At 42.3% G+C, this 14,164-nt stretch overlaps 1 protein-coding gene across 1 annotated transcript in view; it reads left to right on the forward strand.

Moving 5' to 3' along the window:
- Positions 1-14,164, forward strand: part of TEX10 (testis expressed 10) — a 206,033-nt gene that overhangs the window by 17,238 nt on the left and 174,631 nt on the right. The window contains exon 4 of the mRNA XM_073630641.1: positions 11,651-11,760. Within this exon, the coding sequence (XP_073486742.1) occupies positions 11,651-11,760 (110 nt within the window). The remainder of the gene's footprint in view (positions 1-11,650; positions 11,761-14,164) is intronic.

Below are 14,164 nucleotides of genomic sequence, written 5' to 3' on the forward strand. Positions count from 1 at the left end.
ACCTTGCAGCTCCCTATGGGGACAGTAGTTGGGGGGGGGGGGGGCACTTTGGCAGCTATCCTCCTTGCGTGTGGACCATAAGGATGGAAAAGCAAGCCCGGTGGCTGTGGAAAAAGGGGAAGACTACAACGGTGAGTACTTTCCTTTACCTTGGGAATTTAGCTGCAAAATCCCCAATCCCAGCCTGATGGTTTCTGGGCATTTGAGATAATCTCCCCTGGGGTCTAGATTCAAATAGCCCAGAAGCTTCTGCTAAAAACACCAGCTACAGCTCCCTCTTACATCAGAGATGCTGTATGGTGGACAAGTGGTGCAGAGGAGCGAGTGTGCCTAAACCACCTCAGATGGGAAAGAGGTAGGTAAGGCATTTCTTCCCCTTCCCCCTGTATTTACTAAGTGGTGCAGTGCAGGACCTGGGGTCTGCATAACAAAATAGCCCAGAAGCTACTGCTAATACCACCAGCCACAGCTCCCTCTTACAGCAGAGACACTGTGGTTATCACAACAGTAGGTTTCCAACACTCTCCCTACATGTCCGGTTGTGGGACATTAGTAGGGATGAATAGAGCGAAGGGGGGGAGGACCTGGTAGATACAAAGAGTTCCTTACAGGCCAGGTATACCACTGAACAATTTATGGATTGTGCAATGGTTGAAGGATTCAGGAGTAAGTTCTCCTGGTCAGCAGGTGCACTAGGTTATATGGCCCTATTAGCCCAGCTGCTAGGAATCTGAAGCCATAAGCCCCAACCTCCCACTCCACCTTTACATTGTGGTTATATTGAAGTGCAGGAGGTAAGAAAAACCTTTTTGTTGGTTTGGGCTGCAGTCAACTCAGTGACAGATCTAAAGGCGATTTACCATAAATCGCTTCCTATATCCTTTAAGGATTTTCTGTGCAAACATATGCAAGAGCTAGATAGATACATGATTGCTTGTTTAAGGCCTGCAGGTGGCTATTTTCCTCCAGGCTAAATTGGTGATCACCTTTTCTAGAGGCTGTCCTAAATTGGTCTCTAGGGCGGGGCTCATTGAGACTTTAGTTTCTGATCAGCCCCACCTGTGTGTGAGCTGACCAGCATTTGCTCAGTCTACGGAGGTAAGGTAGGACAACAGCTACTATAGTAAGGTGTCTAACCATTTTTAGAATTTGTTCCTTCACTGGGGGGTGAAGTGTTAGTATCTACAGCCCAGGCTATGCCTAGGGATCAAATTGCTCTGTTTGGTTATTGCATAAAGGGATTCACCAGTAGACCTCAGTAGTGAAGGTTTGTCCTTGCTGGGATATTTTGTGGCACAGCAGAAATACACATTGAGATTTGTGACATCTCTGCTCATAAGGGGTATAGTGCTGTACATCAGAAATGCACTGCACTGAAGCTTTGTTGTTGTCTGTTATATCCTAAAGGTACTGCCTTATTTGGCTACAGATCAGAAAAATACAACAGGGAAGGTGGTCTGTACTTTCTGGTCTTGTGACGCATGGCGGAAATGCACATCATTGAGTTTTATGACATCTCTGCTCATATTTGTTATATTGCTGCACATCAGACATACTCAAAATTGAGTTCTGTCTGGGGTTTTTTGTGTCCTGTATTACTGCCTTATTGGTTGCTTATTAGAAAGGCAGTAGTGAAGATTGATGGTCCTGAATTGTGGGGAAATACAAATTGAACCTGTGCCAGGGGTAGTACTGGTACTGCCTTTTGGTAATAGGTGCAGCCCCGCAAAGTGGCGTCAGGCTGACAGTGCTATTAACGGCAAAGGTTGCCGATTTTAGGCATGCGATTTTACATGTTGAGTCGCATGCCAAATCCCTTCAATATGGATGTGCTATCTCTATTCAGATTGTTATATTGTTGCACATCAGATATATACAAGATTGAAGGTTGTCTGTCCCTTTATGTCTTACATTTACTGCCTTATTGGCTGCATATCAGAAGGGACACAGCAGTGGGGTTGCTTGTCCTTTTCTGATTTGTTTTTACTGCCTCAGCAGGGAGACACATTGAGGATGGTGGCGTGTCTGCTCAGTATTGGTATATTACTACACATCAGACATACACAAAGATTGAAGATTGTTTGTGTCCTGTATGTTCTATATTTACTGCCTTATCGGCTGCATATCAGAAAGGCACAGCAGTGAGGGGTGTCTTTTCTGTTTCTCATTGTTCTACCTTGCTGCTTCTTAAGGATACACAGCAGGGGGTTGTTGGCTGCACGCCTCCAGGGAGATACAGCATTGGGGACCCCTCGCTTGTTCAACCTGAAAATTGCAAGTTACCTGCGACCTGTGTAATCTTGAGGTCTGTGGATCCAGAAAGCAGGGTCTGCTTGGTGGCGCCGCGACCTGGAGTTGCACAGACACAATTGGTTCCCATTGGAAGCCATAGTGTATGACTTTTCTCTTGCGTTTTTGCGGTTGCAGGTTGGGTCGCACAGGTGTGGGAGCCCTAAGTTTCCCTTCTGGTTGAGGTTTTGCTACACACAAGAATAGACATCATGGAGTTTATTGCCTTACTTTGCAATACACCAGAAAGATCGCAGCTAGGAAGGCTGTCTGTTTTTATGTGGCTGCACAGCAGAAATACTCAACATTGAAGCTTGTTGGTGCTTTCTGTTTCAGATTCCCTTACCTTACTGCACTTCAGAAAAACACAATGCTGCAGGTTGCTTGGGTTCTTTCCATGTTGGTTCTATGTGACTGCACTACAGAACTGCATAACAGAAAAGATATTGTCTTGTTATGTTGGTTTAGCTAGCCAGTACCATATTGATCTTATAACTGTATTTGGTGGTTCATCAGAATTACGCAACATAGAAGTTTGGGTCTTTCTGTCTTATATTTATTGCCCTGTTTTGCTGTACATCAGTAAAACTCCACCGTAAACAGGACTCCCGTCCTTTATGTGGATGTGTGTATGTATGTGTGTGTGTGTGTGTATATGTATATATGTATATATATGTATGTATGTATGTATGTATGTATGTATGTATGTATGTATGTATGTATGTATATATATATATATATATATATATATATATATATATATATATATATATATATATATATAATCTCTCTCTATCAGTTATGACCTAGCTAGCTGCACTTCAGAAACACGCAGCATTTAGGGTCGGTTCACACTAAGGCAGCACGACTTACAGCGCGACTGCCTCAGGCGACTCAGCGGCGACTTGCGAAACTACTTCTGTATGGAAGTCAATGCAAGTTGCCCCCAAAGTCGTACAGGAACCTTTTTTCTAAGCCGGAGCGACTTGCATCGCGCCGATTTAGAACGGCTCCATTGCACAGAACAGGACGCTACTTGTCAGGTGACTAGGTCGCCTGACAAGTCGTCCCAGTGTGAACCAAGACTGAGGGTTTGCGTGTGTCTTAATGTTTTTACAGATTGGCTGCACATCAGAAAACCAGACTGTGAGGACTGTTTGTCTACATTGAAGTTCAGATTTGGGTCTCTCCCATATTTGATATGTTGGTTTAGCTAGCCACACTCAGATACACATTATTGTCTATGCTTGTGTCCTTTTTGTCTAAATCTATTGTGCTGGGTCCACAATCTATGATCTTTTTTAATTTGTGATATTAATAATGCATGTATCACCTTTTGTATTTCAGCCCTCTTTTCCGTGGAGGGGCCTGGAGTTCTGGCGGCAGAGGTCACATGTCAGAAAGCCTCAGCCCCATACATTCAGGAATGCTGGAACCATTTCCTAGGGTTGAAGCCCAGTAGGGTTATAGGACACTGGAGGAAGGCGATAAAGAATCACCCTGCTTAGTAAGAACTTGGGAAGTTCTGTTCAGAGGAGTATTATGACCTGAAGATGAAGTATAAAGATGTCCACCCGACCGAATAGGTTACGGCTCGGTGCATGGCCTTCATCTCACCCTTCTAGCAGAACTAGATGTAGCAGTATAAGTGTTATACTCCTGCTATGAACTTTATTCTCCTGAAGTAGGCACTTTGGCGTAAGTAAAGCCACAGAGTGGGCATGCCTTAAACCCAGGGATCAAGCCTCGGTTAATCTATTACCCTTAAGTAGGCTTCCCTTTAGTCTTGGCTGATGTAAAGATAAAAATGAACAAAAAAGGTTGTCTGTTAGGGGCCCACCTTTTTTTGCAGTTTTAATTCCCTGAACAGGGTAGTGTTAGACAGGCCCTCTTAGTGATCAATTAGTGTCCTTGTCTTACAACACAGGTCTCTGATTAACCTTTAAGGGTTCTAAGTAGCACCTACAGGCACAATAGGCCAGGGTTGTTAGATGTGTGAGACAGGCAACATTGATAACCTACAAGTTTAACATGTTTTCTGATTCCATCTTTAAGAGCCCACTCCACCTAGGTCCTGCATCCGAAGCAGAGAAGGCAGGGACATCGGTGGAGTAGACATGCAGACCAGCTGCATGATCCAGCTATAATACCTTCATCAAGCATATGGAGTGGAGGTAAAACTCACTGCAGAACCAAGGTTCGCCAAGAGGGTCTTGCAGTGGTCCCACCCTAAGGTAGGCCTGAGGTACTTGATTATCCTCTCAGGTGTGCCGTCCTGGAAGATGACTAGAGAAAATTGACAGTTACTTACCGATAACTGTTTTTCTAGGATATCTTCCAGGACGGCAGGCCTACTTCCTGCCCGTTGGAGGAGGGAAAATGGTAGAACACTAGAAGGTGAGTACCTATGAGGAATGATTTCCCTTGTGAACCAGGTTCAGGAGTTACTTCTCTACAAACTGAGGATCAAGGGGAAGGGTGGGGACTTAAAACAGCTGTCGATTGATTGTGTTTCCTGTAGGGAGGAGCCTCTCATCTCTCAGGTGTGCCGTCCTGGAAGATATCCTAGAAAAACAGTTATCGGTAAGTAACTGTCAATTTTAATTTTAAGAACGTGCGTTTTGATTTTATAATTGTTAGTAGGGTCAAACCAACGTTCTTTTCGACCACAGTGATGGGAAGGAGCAGAATAGAAAACTTCTTGGTCAAACGAATTTTCAGACAGTGTATGGGGTTTTCGTTCAGAAATTGCATTCATTTTAAAACGGAATGTTAAAAACACGACATTCTTTCGTTCAGCAAATGTAAAAAGATTTTTCCTATGAATTTTCTCGCCCGAAAATCGATTTGTGTATGGCAAGCGTAAGGCTCGGTTCACACCTATGCAGTTTGCTTTTGATCCCTTTGTACACTGCTTTTTGCTGTGCGTTTTGCATTTTTTACACACATGATTTTGCTGCGATTTGAATTTTTTATGCTTCTTGTTTGACCAATTTGTTGTTGGGGAGATTAAAAGACGCATATTACTGCCAAAAGACGCTACATGCTTTTCTGCAGCTTCTCCATTAAAGTCTAACCAAAAAAAGCACTGTTTTGCACTGAAAAAAGTTCTTGACCCTTTCCAAATACGCAGCGGCTATAAAAAGCATAGATGTGAACGTGTCCCATAGGAAAACATATTAAATGAACTGTAGTGCGTTTCTGCAAAAAGCACAAACGCATAGGTGTGAACCAGTCCTAAGACGTTTAGCAGTAGCAACAGCATGCTTTTTCTTGTATCACCTGCCATCATGGGGTTTAAAGGGGTTGTAAAGGTAAAATTTTTTCACCTTAATGCATTCTATGCATTAAGGTGAAAAAACTTCTGACAATACCGCCGCCCCCAGCCCCCCCCTTTTTACTTACCTGACGCCTCGAAAGTCAGCTTCTCGTTCCCGACATCTATTCCTCCGCTCACCCTGGCCGCTGATTGGCTACAGTGGATGGATTGGAAGCAGCGCAGCCATTGGATGGGGGGCGGGGCCGAGTGATACAGTGAGCGGCTATAGCCGCCGGCTGTATCACGGGAGCGCGCCCGCAAGCACTAACCACCATGCGAGGGAGCTCGCATTAAGGTGGTTAATGCTTGCGGGGAGGAGCTGAAACAGCCGCCGAGGGACCCCAGAAGACCAGGTTCGGGGCCACTCTGTGCAGAACGAGCTGCACAGTGAAGGTAAGTATAACATGTTTGTTATTTTAAAAAAAAAAAAAAAATTTTACCTTTACAACCCCTTTTAAAAAAACAAAACAAACTAAAATTAGCCCTTTATAGTACAAAAAGAGCAGATAATCGCTACTATAAGGGGTTCATTTATATTGTGAAACAAATAAATTAAAAAAAAGTATGTGTGTGTTAGGGGTGCAACGGATCGTCATTGATCCGTGATCCGTACGGATCAATCTCCGCGGATCGCGGCCATAGGAAAGGCCGCGGCTTCGGCCTAGCTCAGGAGCGGCGGCCCTCTTAGTACACCCGGCGGCCGTTTACCACGTGATCGCTCCTTCGAATGATGGAGCGATCACTTGTAACAAACCGGCGTCATATCTCTCCGGTTCCTCTCTCCCCTCTGTGTACTGATCTGTACAGTGGAGGGGAGAATTCGGATGTACTCTGCAATGCCCTGCCAATACTCTGCAATGCCCTGCCAATACTCTGCAATGCCCTGCCAATACTCTGCAATGCCCTGCCACTACTCTGCAATGCCCTGCCACTACTCTTCCATGCCCTGCCACTACTCTTCCATGCCCTGCCACTACTCTTCCAATACCCTGCCAATACTCTGCCAATACTCTGCCATACCCTGCCAATACTCTGCCATACCCTGCCAATACTCTGCCATACCCTGCCAATACTCTGCCATACCCTGCCAATACTCTGCCATACCCTGCCAATACTCTGCCATACCCTGCCAATACTCTGCCAGTACTCTGCCAATATAACCGCCAATACCCTGAAATACTCTGCCATACCCTGCTAATATATTATTACAGTGGGGGAGATTGTGGATATTACAGTGGGGGAGATTTTTTTTTGTTGATCCGAGGAATGATCCGAACCGTGAGTTTTTTGATCCGTTGCACCCCTAGTGTGTGTGTGTGTGTGTATATGTATGTGTGTGTGTGTGTGTGTGTGTGTGTGTATATATGTATATATATATATATATATATATATATATATATATATATATATATATATATATATATATATATATATATATATATATAATTAGGAGTCAGACGTGAAGGGTGGAAGGGAGATCTTCTCTATATCTTATATATTTATATATAGATATCTTTTATATTAAAGTAGTACTAAGAGTCGAGACTCTGGATCCGCCAGGGTACCTGGACTGAGACGCCCCCTCCACAGCCCAGCACGCCAATGAGCGAGGAGGGAGAAGAGCAGAGAGCTGTGACTGACAGTCTACAGCTCTCTGCTTACAGAGCTCTGGAAACCGAGTGATCAGCAGTGTTTGGTGGGTTCCCAGTGTGGAGGCGCCGGGGGAAAGATGCAGTTTTAGACCGATGTTGCATCCACCTAGGCAAGTACAGTCATGGCTGAAATTGTTGGCACCCCAGAAATTTTTCCAGAAAATAAAGTATTTCTCACAGAAAAGTATTGCAGTAACACATGTTTTGCTATACACGTTTATACCCTTTGTGTGTATTGGAACAAAACAAAAAAAGGGAGGGAAAAAAAGCAAATTGGACATAATGTCACACACAACTCCAAAAATGGGCTGGTCAAAATTCTTGGCACCCTTAACTTAATATTCGGTTGCACACCCTTTGGAAAAAATAACTGAAATCATTCGCTTCCTATAACCATCAATAAGCTTCTTACACCTCTCACCTGGAATTTTGGACCACTCTTCCTTTTGTAAACTGCTCCAGGTCTCTCTTATTGGAAGGGCGCCTTTTCCCAACAGCAATTTTAAGATCTCTCCACAGGTGTTCAATGGGATTTAGATCTGGACTCATTGCTGGCCACTTTAGAACTCTCTAGCGCTTTGTTGCCATCCATTTCTGGGTGCTTTTTGACGTATGTTTGGGGTCATTGTCCTGCTGGAAGACCCAAGATCTCGGATGCAAACCCAGCTTTCTGACACTGGGCTCTACAGTGCGACCCAAAATCCTTTGGTAATCCTCAGATTTCATGATGCCTTGCACACATTCAAGGCACCCAGTGCCAGAGAAAGCAAAACAACCCCAAAACATCATTGAACCTCCACCATATTTCACTGTAGGTACTGTGTTCTTTTCTTTGTAGGCCTCATTCTGTTTTCGGTAAACAGTAGAATGATGTGCTTTACCAAAAAGCTCTATCTTGGTCTCATCTGTCCACAAGACGTCTTTCCAGATGGATTTTGGCTTGCTCAAGTACACTTTGGCAAACTGTAGTCTTGATTTTTTTTATGTCTGTGTCATCATGGGGGGGGGTCCTCCTGGGTCTCCTGCCATAGCGTTTCATTTCATTTAAATGTCGACGGATAGTTTGCGCTGACACTGATGCTCCCTGAGCCTGCAGGACAGCTTGAATTTCTTTGGAACTTGTTTGGGGCTGCTTATTCACCATCCGGACTATCCTGCGTTGCAACCTTTCATCAATTTTTCTCTTCCGTCCACGCCCAGAGAGATTAGCTACAGTGCCATTGGTTGCAAACTTCTTGATAATGTTGCGCACTGTGGACAAAGGCAAATCTAGATCTCTGGAGATGGACTTGTAACCTTGAGATTGTTGATATTTTTCCACAATTTTGGTTCTCAAGTCCTCAGACAGTTCTCTTCTCCTCTTTCTGTTGTCCATGCTTAGCGTGGCACACACAGACACACAATGCAAAGACTAAGTGAACTTCTCTCCTTTTTATCTGCTTTCAGGTGTGATTTTTATATTGCCCACACCTGTTACTTGCCCCAGGTGAGTTTAAAGGAGCATCACATGCTTGAAACAATCTTATTTATCCACAATTTTGAAAGGATGCCAAGAATTTTGACCAGCCCATTTTTTGGAATTTTGTGTGACATTATGTCCAATTTGCTTTGTTTTGTTCCAATACACACAAAGGGAATAAACGTGTGTGTGTGTATAGCAAAACGTGTTACTGCAATACTTTTCTGTGAGAAATACTTGATTTTCTGGAACAAATTCTAGGGTGCCAACAATTTCGGCCATGACTGTTGGGGGGGGGGGGGGGGGGATAAAAAATCCTTGACTTCTTCTGTTTACAATATAATGCACAATACTGGTAAACCTTTACTTTAAATGTAATTGTAATGCCTTCTATTACCTCCAGTCTATCAGCCTCCACCTTCTCTGGGTTCAGATGCTGATCTTCCCTGCACACTTTCTTTAAAGTTCCTTGTGTTTTTAAAAAAAAAAAAACAACAAACATGTTATACTTGCCTGCTCTGTGTAATGGTTTTGCACAGAGCAGCCCTGATTTTCCTCTGCAAGGTCCCCCCAACGATGCTTCTGGCTCCTCCTGCCTTCAGAGTGCCCCAAAAGCAAGCTGCAAAGTATAATATAGTGTGCCCCTATAGCAAGATAAAAAAAACTTCTGACTTTAGATCCACTCACTTCCTGCCCAGGACTACATGTCCCATGAGGCATTGCTACTCACACATTCACATTCACAAGTTCTCAGGCACTTACTGACATGTATGGATGGTGTACTGAGCTGTATGCGTGCTGCACTGAATTTCCTGATATGTAAACAAATAATGCAGGCCCACTAATCGGCCGGCTGATTAATCGATTAGTTGTTTTGGCCCTAATAAAAGTATGTTTCTTTATAACACACAGTTTCATGTGATTTGGGTTATTTGGTTAGATTATTCGCGCTATTTACTGGCTAAGATTGAGTAGTTCATTTTTAAGAATATATAATTATCGTACAGTGCCTTGAAAAAGTATTCATACCCCTTGAAATTTTCCAGATTTTGTTATGTTGCAACCAAAAATGTAAATGTATTTTATGTGATAGACCAACACAAAGTGACACATAATTGTGAAGTGGAAGGAAAATTAAAAAATGTTTTTCAAACTTCTTTTTAGAAATAAATATCTGAAAAGTGTGGCGTGCATTTGTATTAAGCCCCCCCAAGTCAATACTTTTGTAGAACCACCTTTTCTTGCAATTACAGCTGCAAGTCTTCTTGGATGCATCTACCAGCTTTAGCTTTGCACATCTAGAGTGAAATTTTTGCCCATTCTTTGCAAAGCTCTGTTAGATTGGATGGAGAGCGTGAACAGCAATTTTTTTTGTCTTGCCAGAGATTCTGAATTGGATTTAGGTCTGGACTTTGCCTGGGCCATTCTAACACATGAATATTCTTTGATCTAAAACATTCCATTGTAGCTCTGGCTGTATGTTTTTGGTCGTTCCTGCTGGAAGGTGAACCTCCTCCAACAAGTTTTCTTCTAAGATTGCCCTGTATTTGGCTCCATCCATCTTCCCATCAACTCTGACCTGCTTCCCTCTCCCTGCAGAAGTAAAGCATCCCCTCAACATAATGCTGACACCACCATGTTTCACGGTGGGGATGGTGTGTACAGGGTGATGTGCAGTGTTAGTTTTAACGCCACACATAGCATTTTGCTTTTAGGCCAAAAAGATACATTTTGGTCCCATCTGACCAGAGCACCTTCTTCCACATGGATTCTTGCAAACGGGACTTATGACTTTTTCAACAATGGCTTTCTTCTTGTCACTCTCTTCCATAGAGGCCAGCTTTGTGGAGTACACACCTAATAATTGTCCTGTGGACAGATTCTCCCACCTGATCTGTGGATCTCTGCAGCTCCTCCAGAGTTAACATGGGCCTCTTGGCTGCTTCTCTGATTGATGCTCTCCTTGCCCGGCCTGTCAGTTTAGGTGGACTGCCATGTCTTGGTAGGTTTGCTGTTGTGCCATAGTCTTTCCATTTTCGGATGATGGATTGAACAGAGCTCCGTAAGATGTTCAAAGCTTGGGATCTTTTTTTTATAACCTAGCCCTGCTTTAAACATCTCCACAACTTTATCCATGACCTGTCTGGTGTGTTCCCTGACCATTTTATGATGCTGTTTGTTGACTAAGGTTCTCTAACAAACCTCTGAGGGCTTCCCAGAACAGCTGTATTTATACTGAGATTGTTACACACAGGTGGACTCTATTTACTAATTAGGTGACTTGTGAAGGCAATTGGTTCCACTAGATTTTAGTTAGGGGTATCAGAGTAAAGGGGGCTGAATACAAATGCACGCCACGCTTTTTAGATATTTATTTGTAAAAGTTTGAAAATCATTTTCTTTCCACTTCACAATTATGTGCCACTTTGTTTTGGTCTATCACATAAAATCCCAATAAAATACATTTACTTTTTTGGTTGTAACATGACAAAATGTGGAAAATTTCAAGGGGCGTGAATACTTTTTCAAGGCACTGTATTTAAAATGAACTTTGTCTGTTTTCCCCCATATACATTTATTACCAGTCTGTACCATGCAGTGCTCTAATGGTGCAGGCTACTGCAACCCCCCTTGGTGTGTGGTCTAAGAACCTATGGTTGTTGTAAAGGATTTACCCAGGTTCTCTCCACAAATTTCTTGATTTTGTAGACCAAAATATTAGCGTATTTGTACAATTCACTTTGTATTATATTGGAAAGTCAGCTGTATCTTTGGCATTCTGCAAAATGGTTTCCATGGAAATCAAAGCTCATTTTTCATGGATTCTTTAATATGTTTTTAAATGGAAAAGTAGTGAGATGAGGCTGAACACCATGGGTATTTGACTTTAACCAGGTTATTCATTTCATATGATATCTTTTTCCACAATAGGATGGTTGGCTCAGGAAGAATTATCTTAAAGATTTCAAGCATCACTTCATGAAGCATTTCCCTTACAACCCGCAAGATACCTTGAAACAGAAGAAAAAAATAATGAAAGGGTAATACAATAAATTTGTGAAACTTTGTTGTCAGTGAGTTGAGTGACGCAATCTGTCAGGGTGGATTTGATTTAAATCAAGTTGATTTTAAATCACTAGTAAAAAGGCTTAATTTTAAGTCAACTCGATTTAAATCATAATTTTTAAAGAGCAACTCTCATCTCTGTCATTCACTTTAATGGGACAGCTCGTGATGCGGCAGTGACACAACAAGGTGAGGGACGTGGCAGCAGCAGGTGAGTGGATGCCCGCTAACAGGCTCTGCCATGATGGATCTGAAATGACAGGTGCTCTTTAAATGTAAGGACTTATCTTTGCTGGTAGTTGGAATGTTTATCATTTGCAAACAGAATGAAGGTGTCCTATTTAGAAAAATAAGCTGTGAGGTTAGTAAAACAGCAATATCAGAACCGATTCAATCATACAGTTTTTGTAGTGTACATAGATTTGCAAAACATTGGGATAAAGAAATATTCCTGAACTTTGTTTTATCTCCTGGTTACTGTGAAATTGTGTGAATGCATCAATGCAGTGCATGTTATCTCAGCTTGGATTCATTGATTGAGTTTACCAAAAAAACTTAAATATTGCAGAATACACAGCCTCATGCTAGATAACTAAGCTCCATTTCATGCTGAATAAACAAAATTATTAATGTATCTTAAATGGAAAACAATCTTTTGGATAGATTTTTACTCCAAAAGCATTTTTTTTTTAATCATCGATTTGTATCCACCCTGCAATCTGTGAATCCGCAGATACAGAACATTTGGACAATTTTTCTGCCTAAAGTGATTCGCCGATCTTCTTTAATATGCATGCGTTTGTTTGTGTTTTGTTTTTTTTTGTTTTGTTTTTTTTCCCTGTTTGTGGAAAATTGCAAAATTTGTGAATGTCTTTCTTGCAGTTAGATTCATTCAACTGTATTTTGGAATATGCTCAGTTCAGTGTAAAACAAAGTTCTACAAAAATATATAAAAAGTACAAAACAGTACAAACACCGACCATGCCCGAACAAATGGGTAGCAGTGCTTCACTCCATAATACATTCTTTTAAGTACGCATAGTAGCTACGGTTAGCAAGAGCTCAAGGAAAGTCACAGAAGCCAGGCAGAGGTAATACATTAAATTTAACCGGTTCCCGACCGGCGCACGACGATGTACGTCGGCATAATGGCACGGCTGGGCAAATGGGCGTACCTGTACGTCCATTTGAATTCCCCGCCGTGCTATTGCGTGCGCGCCGCCGGGTCGCGCGTCCTGCGGACTCGATTGCCGCGGGGATACCCGCGATCGCCTCACGGAGAGGACGAACGGGGAGATGCTGATGTAAACAGCATCTCCCTGTTCTGCCTAGTGACACTGTCACTGATCACTGCTCCCTGTCATCGGGAGCGGTGATCAGAGTAATGACACACACAGCCCACCCCCCCTACGGTTAGAAAACACTCCCCTAGTACTGATTAACCCCTCCCCGCCCCCTAGTGGTCAACCCCTTCAATGCCAGTGTCATTTACACAGTAATCAGTGCATTTTTAAGCACACTGATCGCTGTATAAATGACAATGGTCCCAAAAATGTGTCAAAAATGTCCGACATGTCTGCCATAACGTCGCAGTCATGATAAAAATCGCTGATCGCTGCCATTACTAGTAAAAAAAAAAAAAATTATTAATAAAAATGCCATAAAACTATCCCCTATTTAGTAAACACTATAACTTTTGTGCAAACCAATCAATAAATGCTTATTGCGATTTTTTTTTTTTTTTTTTTTACCAAAATATGTAGAAGAATACGTATCGGCCTAAACTGAGGAAAAAAAAATGTTTTTTTTATATATTTTTGGGGGATATTTATTAAAGCAAAATGTAAAAAATAATGCTTTTTTTTTCAAAATTGTCGTTCTTATTTTGTTTATAGCGCAAAAAAAAAAAATCGCAGAGGTGATTAAATACCACCAAAAGAAAGCTCTATTTGTGGGAAAAAAAGGACGTCAATTTTGTTTGGGAGCCACGCCGCACGACCGCGCAATTATCAGTTAAAGCGATGCAGTGCCGAATCGCAAAAAGTGCTCTGGTCAGGAGGGGGGTAAATTCTTCCGGGGCTGAAGCGGTTAAACAATCTCAACCTTTAGTATAGACTGAGGGCAAGTAACCTTAATGAAAAGCAAATGGACAGCAGTTACTATGTCCATCTTTTGTTAAATTTAGTGTAACATCCCCTACTGCTGCTATAAGCAGTTTTATAATGTGGTAATAAATAGTTTATCAGTGATTTCAATCTGTCCAAGGTAGGGGGGAGCTTGATCTTTCCACTGAAGGATTATAGCTTTTCTAGCATAAAATAAAGGCCAAGCAAAGTCTTGGTCGCCCTTCGATTGGCCAGAGGCTCCACCCAAGAGGCA

This window comes from Aquarana catesbeiana, linkage group LG05, assembly GCF_042186555.1.
Source record: "Aquarana catesbeiana isolate 2022-GZ linkage group LG05, ASM4218655v1, whole genome shotgun sequence".
NCBI classification, from domain to species: Eukaryota; Metazoa; Chordata; class Amphibia; order Anura; family Ranidae; genus Aquarana; species Aquarana catesbeiana.